This window comes from Amblyomma mixtum, chromosome 10 (genome assembly GCF_055824585.1).
Source record: "Amblyomma mixtum isolate Tamu chromosome 10, ASM5582458v1, whole genome shotgun sequence".
NCBI lineage: Eukaryota > Metazoa > Arthropoda > Arachnida > Ixodida > Ixodidae > Amblyomma > Amblyomma mixtum.
This window is the reverse complement of record NC_143021.1, coordinates 4,116,193-4,127,005: the sequence shown is the minus strand read 5'-3', so window position 1 is coordinate 4,127,005 and position 10,813 is coordinate 4,116,193. Positions and strand designations below refer to the sequence as shown.

The 10,813-nt window shown below is 49.9% G+C and overlaps 1 protein-coding gene across 1 annotated transcript; it reads right to left on the bottom strand.

The window, feature by feature from the left end:
- Positions 1-1,104: 1,104 nt before the first annotated feature.
- LOC149325013 (uncharacterized) lies at positions 1,105-4,973 on the bottom strand. Its single transcript, XM_089564065.1, has one exon. It carries the CDS (start codon positions 4,970-4,972, stop codon positions 1,901-1,903), a length of 3,072 nt encoding a protein of 1,023 aa, XP_089420191.1. The 5' UTR covers position 4,973; the 3' UTR covers positions 1,105-1,900.
- Between the last annotated feature and the right edge of the window lie 5,840 nt (positions 4,974-10,813).

The following is a 10,813-nucleotide window of genomic DNA, read 5'->3' as shown; positions in this document are numbered from 1 at the left end:
TAACGAGAACAAACTGGGAGCGGTTAGAAAGGAATTCTTCGATCCACAATAAGACGTTAGGATGCAGTTTTAGCATGGTTAGTTTTAGCAGTAAACGCCTATGGGGAACTTTATCAAATGCTTTAGCAAAGTCTAGAAAAATAGCGTCAGTTTGTAAGTTTAGGTCGAGGTTAGAGTGAACGTCATGAAGAAAGACGGCCAGTTGAGTTTCACATGACAAACCCTTGCGAAACCCGTGTTGTGAGGGATGAAAGAAGTTGTTAGCGTCAAGAAAGTCCATGATTTGAGAATAGATGACGTGTTCCATGATTTTGCAAGGTATGCTGGTTAATGATATCGGACGGTAATTTAAAGGAGAATCTTTGTTACCGGACTTAAAGACGGGAATGACCTTTCCCACTTTCCAGTCATCCGGAATGGAACCTGTAGAAAGCGACTGTGAAAATAATAACAATAAGTACATTGCAGAAATATTCTTAGTGTTGCGCAGTATTTTGGAGTTAATTTCGTCGACGCCGGCCGATGATGAAGTTTTAAGGTGTTCAATGAGCGAGGAAATGCCGGCTTCAGAAAACGCGATAGCAGGCATGCTGGACTCTATATTGACGGCGAAAGTTGCAGTTGGTGGGTGAATTTCATTAGTGAACACAGATGAGAAGGCGTTATTAAAAATGTCAGCACACTCAATGTCATCAGCTTCTTCTCCAGACTCTTTAGTTAGAGTGATGGTATGTGCCGGGTGTTCACTTATGACCTGCCAAAACTTTCTGGGATTGGAAGTCAACAATTTCGGGAGGTCGTTGTGAAGGAAAGAGTATTTTGCGTTGCGAATTGCTGATAGGTAGGTGTGTTCGGCTGTATAGTATTTTTCCCATGCGCACTCGTCGTATTGCTTTAATTTTGCCGCACGGAAAAGGCGCTTCTTTTTATTGTCGAGTCTTTTTATCGTTTTGGTATACCATGGCTTCTGGCGGTCCGAGTGGAAACTTATTTTGGGGATGTATCTATCGGTTAGTTCGCTAAACTTTTTCTTAAAACGGGACCAATTATCATTTACTGAATGATCGTGAAAAGATGCTTCAAATGTTGTGAGATATTGGTTTAATTCAAGACTAAAGGCTTCATAGTTTCCTTTGTCGTATAGGCGAATAGTTTTGTTTTGATTCTGACGTCGTGATGGGTGGAACTCAAATGTGGCGTGGATTACTTTATGGTCGCTGATTTCGCGTAGATAAGTGATAGATGAGAGGGCTTCCGGGTGGGTAGTCAGGATTAGATCTAGGATGTTTGCAACGCGGGTCGGTTCAGATACCACTTGAGTTAAGTTGAAGTTTAGGCAGACCTCGATAAAATCATTCGCTTCCCTGTTGCCGACTGCTGTCTGTGTCTGCCAGTTGATTTCTGGAAAATTGAAGTCTCCAAAAAGAATGATATGCGCTTTTGGGTATTTCCTCATTAATTGGCTGATCACGTCGTTAAGAATTCGAGAGAAATCGGAGTTGGTATTTGGCGCTCTATAACAAACGCCCAACAGTACGGTTTGGGGCGCAGCGCGACAAAGTAGCCATAGTATCTCAAGGTCTGATGGAATATTAATAACTGTACACGAGAACTGATTGTTAACTGCGATGAAAACGCCTCCACCTCGAGCGGATGTGCGATCTTTGCGAAAAAGGTTAAAATTCGGTAAGTCAGCAAGAACTTCAGTATCGGTGATGCCATTAGTGAGCCATGTTTCGGTAAGTATCAGCAAGTTACTAGCAGATGAACACACAAGATTGGAGATGATTTCGCGTTTCGGAAGAAAACTACGTATGTTTGTGAAAATCGCCGAAAAGGAAAGATTAGGCTGGGGGGTGGCAGGTATATGAGCGGCTGGGGGCTGGCGGCGCAGCAACCGCTATGGTATCTCTTTTACAGATTGCGATGGTTCGTCGAAGATATATCGTCGGGAACCGATGAACAGGGTTTTGTATCGCAAAGAAAAACGGTTAGTCTTGCTTTTGGCAAATGTAACTAGGTGTTTGCGCACATTGCGAACGCGGCGTGAAAAATCTTCACCGACGGAGTAGTCAGTGTCCTTGAATTTGCGGCCATTAGCTAGAATTTCGTCCTTCGTTTTGAAAAGTGCGAATTTGGCAATTAACGGACGACAGCGATCAGGTTCGTGGCGCCCAAGACGGTGAGTGCGGTCTATTGTTTTGGGGTCGAGGGTGATGTCCAAAAATTCAGAGCAATGGCGAATTAGTAGCTTTTCAGAGTCGGCCCACGTTTCAGATGGGTCAGGGTCCGGAATGTTGTAGAATATGAGGTTGTTTCTTCGTGATTGGTTTTCTGCTTCGTCTATGCGATCCTCGAGATCACAGAGCTGGCGAGTTGCCTGGGCGGTGTGAGTAGTTAGGCCTTCAATCTCTGTGCGTAGTGACTGTATGGTTTGGTAATGACCTTCAAGAGCGCTGATGCGCCTGCTTAGATCAGAAATAAGGTTGTCTGTTGTTAGTAACTGGTTTTTGAGGTATGTAACTTCCGCGATTAATGTCGACTGACCGGCGGACAATTTTTTAAGTTCCGTAAGTACAGTTTCGAGTGAGGCAGGGCCGGGGTTAGTCTCTACGTCGCCGGACAACAAAAGCAAGGAAATAATGACATCAGAACACTCAGTGACAATGGCAAGGCAGCACTGCGGGCTCGGCAGCTGTATCAAAAAGTAATCACTAGATTTCTTAGCGTAAAGACAACATGGCTTACTAACCTGCATGGCGAGGCAGAACGGGTTAAGCGACCGCATTGTAGCACAGCCACCGAGCCCACAAAGCGACGCCGGTGGCCGAAGCTGCTTAAAAGCTGGAGCGGAAGAGGATGTTGATGGCGATGGTGTTTCCAACTGTCTGTCGAGGGTGCAGTGCACTGGTGAGGTCAGCGCACGATCGGGCGAAGCGGTGATGGCGCAAGGCTGGCACATATCGGGACGGTTGAGAGCGGGCGTCCATTCCGGCGAGATGTCCGGTGGACAGGCAGCCAGAGGGGCGGGGAAAAGCATGGTAATCCAGAGGGGAGCGATCACCTGCATGGCGAGGCAGAACGGGTTAAGCGACCGCATTGTAGCACAGCCACCGAGCCCACAAAGCGACGCCGGTGGCCGAAGCTGCTTAAAAGCTGGAGCGGAAGAGGATGTTGATGGCGATGGTGTTTCCAACTGTCTGTCGAGGGTGCAGTGCACTGGTGAGGTCAGCGCACGATCGGGCGAAGCGGTGATGGCGCAAGGCTGGCACATATCGGGACGGTTGAGAGCGGGCGTCCATTCCGGCGAGATGTCCGGTGGACAGGCAGCCAGAGGGGCGGGGAAAAGCATGGTAATCCAGAGGGGAGCGATCACCTGCATGGCGAGGCAGAACGGGTTAAGCGACCGCATTGTAGCACAGCCACCGAGCCCACAAAGCGACGCCGGTGGCCGAAGCTGCTTAAAAGCTGGAGCGGAAGAGGATGTTGATGGCGATGGTGTTTCCAACTGTCTGTCGAGGGTGCAGTGCACTGGTGAGGTCAGCGCACGATCGGGCGAAGCGGCGATGGCGCAAGGCTGGCACATATCGGGACGGTTGAGAGCGGGCGTCCATTCCGGCGAGATGTCCGGTGGACAGGCAGCCAGAGGGGCGGGGAAAAGCATGGTAATCCAGAGGGGAGCGATCACCTGCATGGCGAGGCAGAACGGGTTAAGCGACCGCATTGTAGCACAGCCACCGAGCCCACAAAGCGACGCCGGTGGCCGAAGCTGCTTAAAAGCTGGAGCGGAAGAGGATGTTGATGGCGATGGTGTTTCCAACTGTCTGTCGAGGGTGCAGTGCACTGGTGAGGTCAGCGCACGATCGGGCGAAGCGGTGATGGCGCAAGGCTGGCACATATCGGGACGGTTGAGAGCGGGCGTCCATTCCGGCGAGATGTCCGGTGGACAGGCAGCCAGAGGGGCGGGGAAAAGCATGGTAATCCAGAGGGGAGCGATCACCTGCATGGCGAGGCAGAACGGGTTAAGCGACCGCATTGTAGCACAGCCACCGAGCCCACAAAGCGACGCCGGTGGCCGAAGCTGCTTAAAAGCTGGAGCGGAAGAGGATGTTGATGGCGATGGTGTTTCCAACTGTCTGTCGAGGGTGCAGTGCACTGGTGAGGTCAGCGCACGATCGGGCGAAGCGGTGATGGCGCAAGGCTGGCACATATCGGGACGGTTGAGAGCGGGCGTCCATTCCGGCGAGATGTCCGGTGGACAGGCAGCCAGAGGGGCGGGGAAAAGCATGGTAATCCAGAGGGGAGCGATCACCTGCATGGCGAGGCAGAACGGGTTAAGCGACCGCATTGTAGCACAGCCACCGAGCCCACAAAGCGACGCCGGTGGCCGAAGCTGCTTAAAAGCTGGAGCGGAAGAGGATGTTGATGGCGATGGTGTTTCCAACTGTCTGTCGAGGGTGCAGTGCACTGGTGAGGTCAGCGCACGATCGGGCGAAGCGGTGATGGCGCAAGGCTGGCACATATCGGGACGGTTGAGAGCGGGCGTCCATTCCGGCGAGATGTCCGGTGGACAGGCAGCCAGAGGGGCGGGGAAAAGCATGGTAATCCAGAGGGGAGCGATCACCTGCATGGCGAGGCAGAACGGGTTAAGCGACCGCATTGTAGCACAGCCACCGAGCCCACAAAGCGACGCCGGTGGCCGAAGCTGCTTAAAAGCTGGAGCGGAAGAGGATGTTGATGGCGATGGTGTTTCCAACTGTCTGTCGAGGGTGCAGTGCACTGGTGAGGTCAGCGCACGATCGGGCGAAGCGGTGATGGCGCAAGGCTGGCACATATCGGGACGGTTGAGAGCGGGCGTCCATTCCGGCGAGATGTCCGGTGGACAGGCAGCCAGAGGGGCGGGGAAAAGCATGGTAATCCAGAGGGGAGCGATCACCTGCATGGCGAGGCAGAACGGGTTAAGCGACCGCATTGTAGCACAGCCACCGAGCCCACCGAGCCCACATTTACACAGCGCCCCGTTTGCCCGAAGTACTCTTTACCGCAAGACAGTGGCAACCCATATACAACACCCTTTTTGCAAGGAATGAAAGGCGCCACATGTTTTGCTGTACAGGCCTTGCGATTCTTGTGGACGCCAGCCGCCAGTTTTTGTCCACTTGTGGGCAAACTGCAGCGAGCTTCTTAGGAGCCGAGAACACCACCTTAACATCCTACCTCTTTGCCACGCTTTTTAACCCATGGGAAAGCCTGTGGGCGTACGGAATGACAGCCGGCCTACGGTGCTCACTGTCAACGCGGCCTCTTCCGTTGGCCCCTGTCTTAACCCACCTAAAAACTTTTTCTCCTGCCCTGGAGATGACGTGGTCGGGAAAACCACTACTTTTCAATCGTACCACATGCTCTGACACACTTTCCCCAACATGGTGGTGGCACGACCTAGATGTGGCGGCCTTAAGGCACGAAACAGCGATACCGTCCTTGATCAGTTTTGAGTGACCTGACTTATAACCGAGGAGTTGCTTGACGGTGCGCGGGCGATACATCCAGCAAAGGTGTCCCGGAGTAGCTCTCGGAGACATGTCAAGAAAGCGTAGCTCGTTGCCAACAGAAACCTCCGTAGTAAAACTTAGACCACGGCCGAACTGTCTGAACACCCTCAGAACATCAGCCATTTTCCTTCCATCCTTCCTTCCAGCCTTCCACGATGACTAAAAAATCATCCACGTATCTGAAATCCCTCAAGAACAATCCCGCCGAGGCCGCAGCTACCTTCCCATCCATGTCGCTCAGAAAAATGTTGCTAAGCACAGGTGCAACCCTCGACCCAAGGCACACTCCTGCCTTCTGTGCAAAAAATGAACCGTTCCATCCGATGGGCGTCGGTTTAAGGTAAAAAGACAAGATTTCGCAAAACGTTTCAATGGACACGCCGCATTTGCTTATAAAGCTGACTGCATCATTGTCGTCGCTGATGCACGCTTGAACGCTTTTCATCAGTTCACTGTGCGGCAACGAGTAAAAAAGGTCCTCAATATCAATGCTAAACATGCCGCACGTTTCCAGATTGTCGTGCAACAACACTTGAGCCAATGCTCCAGATTTAGGGTGGTGTTCTCGGATCCTAAGAAGCTCGCTGCAATTTGCCCACAAGTGGACAAAAACTGGCGGCTGGTGTCCACAAGAATCGCAAGGCCTGTACAACAAAACATGTGGCGGCTTTCATCCCTTGCAAAAAGGGTGTTTATATCGGTTGCCACTGTCTTGCGGTAAAGAGTACATCGAGCAAACGGGGCGCTGTGTAAATGTAAGGCTCTTTGAGCACCGCAACTTAATCGGCAGTGACTCGCGAGACACAGAAGTACTTGTATTTGGGCGGGTTGGTTCATAACTTTGCAGGAGGACACAGGGGCGCAATAAAAGACACGGACATGGACACGGACAGAAGCGCTCGTCCCTGTCTACTTCTATGTCCGTGTATTTTATTGCGCCCCTGTGTACTCGCGAGACAGCCTTCCCGCACCCTGCCGGGTTTGCAACTGCACACCCCTTTTCCCGAAAACTAACGTGCTTTTTTCCACCAAGATAAGTTGACCCGGGAGCTGATGGAAGCGTTCTTTATCCGAAAAAACGGCAAACGGTGCGTGAGTGATCCTTCAGTGGCCTTGTCACAATTAAAATTTAGGTACTGAAATAACCGGGTGCACACGCGCGCTGCTCCTATTTAGATCACCTTGTACGCCTTGCACGTAATCTGTTATGACGTACGCAGTCGTGGGTGGTTATTTTATATATTCTGTTCTGTTCTTTCTAATAAACCTTAGTTGCGAGTCAGCGCTTGTAGTGTCTCCCCTCTTTTCTGTGTTTTCTGTCTTAGTTTGCGCTGTTTTTTTCCACCATGAATTCACACCAACTAGCCCAAATGTCTGCTTTGCTAGAATACAGCTCCTTTGTTTGCTTCGCAGAGAGTTCTTTTTCGAACGCAACCTTACACGCTTTTTCAAAGGTTAAGTCTTCCGTTGCCAACAATATCCTTTGAGTCTCTTAGTCGCGCAATCCTGCAACAAGGCGATCCCTCGAGGCGTCATTCAGAAACGCCATTAACTCGCAATTACGGGCCAGATGTTTAAGTTCTGTCATGAATTCCTTTTAGGCATTCTCCTTCCTGCTGCGCGCCTTTGTTAAACTTGCAACGCTCGGCTATTACTCAGTACTCGCGACTGAAGTGTTGTTCAAGTACCATCTGTATTTCTTCGGAGGTCTTGTCAGTATGACTGTCAGGAACTACAACTTTCTTGACCTTCCCGTACGCGGCACTGCCTACTACATTGAGGAACAAGTTCCACTTCTATGTCTCCAGAACGTCGTTAAGTGCCACAAAATTATCAATCCTCTCGAAACATGACTTCATATCGCTGCTTCTTAGGTTAAACTCTGGCATGCTTCCGAAACGTTGCGAAGCTAAAGCGATTGCCATTTTGAAACTCTTGCCTACTTATCGTAGCCCTGCCATCCGTTCCGCTGCAGCAGCTGCGGCGGTGCTTGCTTCAGAATCGTGGCATCATCCTGTCGTCATCGACAGTCGACACGACTGAAGTCAGGAAATGTAGTGGAAGTGTAACGTTGTACAGAAACTGAACAAGTTAACGAAGCAACCACCGCCCTATGGTCTGAAATGCCCTCGATGACGTCGCATTCACTATTAGCACCACAAAAATTGGATCCTACAAAAATCAAGCCAGGATGCGAATCATCCCTTGTAGCTTCGTCAACTACTATTTGTTTAAGGCCTAAGAACAAGGAAAGGTTTATCAGCTCACGGCAGATACTGGATTCCCGAGAGAAAAAAGTGTAGGCCAATGGATGCCGGGAGCTTTGAAATCGGCCATCAAAATTAGATTGAAAAGCGGAACTTTTGGGTGTTTAAATGATCATTTAGGCTGTGCAATATTTAGACAGAAGAACCAAGAATACGGTAAATAATACAAACAATGAACTGCTTGCTAAGAAATAGTTTGCACCAAATGGATTCGACATCTGGAGGGGCCGGTAAGACTGTGAATTTGAGATCAGAACAAAAGAGACCGGCAACACCACCCCCTTTCTCATACTGCCTGTCCGCCCAAGCCGCCACGTAGCCAGAAGGCTTAAATTCAGAACCGCGAATGCCATCGTGCAGCCGCGTTTCCGTGCTGTCCACAACATGAGTGGAATAAGAAAGGGTAAGAGACAGCAAATCTGCATACATATTTGTTATACTTCCAGCGCTAAGATTCAAAACAGATAACTTTTCATGTGCGCATTTGAGTAGTCAAGGGGCAGCAGCCGACGATGACGATGGTGATGGCGGTGGTGAGGCGGCAGACTGCGAGTCGGTAGGTCTAGTGGAGAAGCTACGGGCCTTTTTAAGGCCATCCGAAGAATTGTTCCAAACGTAACGAACTTTGTCAATGAAAAGGTGATCGAACCGCAGCTTCACCACAGAGCTGCTGTCACGACATAGCTTTGATGCCTCCCAAAGTTTTTTGAGACCTGAGTGAACATTAAGAAAGTAATCTTCGGTTACATGATAATCAGTGTTTTTGAAAGGATAAGCATTATTTATTATAGTGATTTTCTCGGAGTAATCCAACAATTTTCAGGAGTACAGGGCGCGCACGGTCATCACTTGGACTACCGATCCTATGACACCGCTCAATTCTCGGGCATTCAATCTTCAACTTCTCGGAAATCAAATTTATAACTTTGCTCAAAAGGCATTAGCCGTCTTCATCTGATTCTTCAGGGACGCCATGCAGGATGATGTTATTTCGTCGAGATCGGTTTTCCAGACCATCGTTCTTCTTACTTAGCCGTCCCACGGCATCATTTAAAGAATCATTCTCAGAACGTAGTCTCTCGCACAGTTCGGCCGGTGCGGACTCAAGCGCCGCCACAAGACATTCAATACCTTCGAAACGATCATGTACAGAAATGGTAATAGCGCTATGGTAATAGCGCTACAGTAAGACGTACACAAGAAAGACTGACACAGGACATGCACAGGACATGCAGGACACGCACGGATAGCGCGTGTCATGTGTCAGTCTTTCTTGTGTAGGTCTTGCTGTAGCGCTATTACCATTTCTGTCTCAAAAAATGCACCATCTAGCCCAAATTGACGTTCTTCTAAATCATGTACAGATTTCTGAAATGCTTTTTTTACGTCTGCAACCTCACGCGCTAACAGTTTCCGACCTTCTAGTAGTTCGGAAAGCATTTGAGCAATTCTGCCGCTCTCCGAAGTATCTGCTGCAAGAGTGTTTGTCTGGGAGCGCATCTGAGTGCATAACGACCGACAGTCCGGTATCTATGTTGAGTTTTGAGCGATAACATATGTGCAGGAACTTTCTTGGGCGACCCGGGGTTGAGTTCCATGTAACCACTCAGAAGAAGCCGACTCAAGCAATACGCCCAGCGCGATGAACAAGAAACAGCAATATATGGGCACGCGGGCAACAGTAAAAACCGATCATGTGATCTAAAAAATTCAAGGGGCACTTTGTTGACCTAAAGTGCTGTGAGGCGAAAGCCTTTAGCGCGGTGTTGCTGCTTGTGCCGCTTGTATATGGTTAAAATCTAAATTAAGTACAGAATTGTTTGTGAATCTTAAATCCTTGAGACACTGGAGCGCGATTGGGAGGCATCCGTCTGATTCGACGCCTTTCTGCAAACACTCTACAGCATCCTAGACAAGAACTACATATTCGTTGGCAGGAAGTAGCGTATCCATTAGCACGCTAGGCTGCGGAACGGAAGGATGGTTGCTCGAACCCCATCGAGTACAAGGATTTTGACAACCTTCTGTCGATGACGATCAGGCGTTAAAGGCTTTCGCCTGTAACTGCGAGCACCTTTTCGGTAACATGCCTGCACAAAGAAGAATGGATAGGTAAGCATCCAGCCGGCACTACTGCTCTCAAGCCCACTGAAGAAGAGTTCCGGGAACAGCGCTTTTCTCTCCCTGGTAGATGACGTAACAGAGCAGGCGCAATTGGTGATTCGTTGATACAATCAAGCGTTGGCGTAGTCAGGTGTATGGTGGTCAGAAGCGCGCAGTGGAATGACAGGCGCACCGTCGAACAAGCCAAGACTATCGCAGAAGGTGATAGGACAGAACAGGCACACGCTGTACATGCGATGCACGTGCTGACCATGTAGACTGGCGCCAGGCGGCCACAAAGGAACGTTGCAACGAGGCGGAGCATTTCATTTCAGCACAGCAATTAGCCAGGCAGCCGAGAAGCTGCCCAAAAAGAATGGACAGGTAAGCATTGTGCGGCACTGCTGCTCTCAAACCCACAACAATGACCACCACCAATATCATCACCGGCTCGGACGACTGCTTCTTGATACCTACAACGATTACGGCATCTGGCTTGCTTCTTCACAGGCTATAAATACCCATCAATCCACTTCTTCACCATTGGGCTCTGCTGCCACACTCACATCAGCATGCTCAGAAATTGCATCTGCCACGCTGTACAGGTATTTTTTTTTTGGATTGCTCAAAGCTGAGAGGACGGTTCACCCGCTGACGACATGTGCGCACTACATTCTTGCGGACGGTGAACCAACGACGGCCGTGACCAATGACAACACTGGCCCGGACGTCTGCATCTTGATACCGACAATAATTACGGTTCCTCACAGATGACAACACTGGCCCGGACGCCTGCATCTTGATACCGAGAATAATTACGGTTCCTCACATGGGTCTTTCATTGGCTATAAAGGACCTGTCAATCCTGCTCTTCACCAGGGGGCACGGCTG

Bases quoted from the DNA above. Each gene is read 5' to 3' on its own strand.
- LOC149325013 (XM_089564065.1), bottom strand. From the start codon at position 4,972: ATGCGGTCGCTTAACCCGTTCTGCCTCGCCATGCAGGTGATCGCTCCC.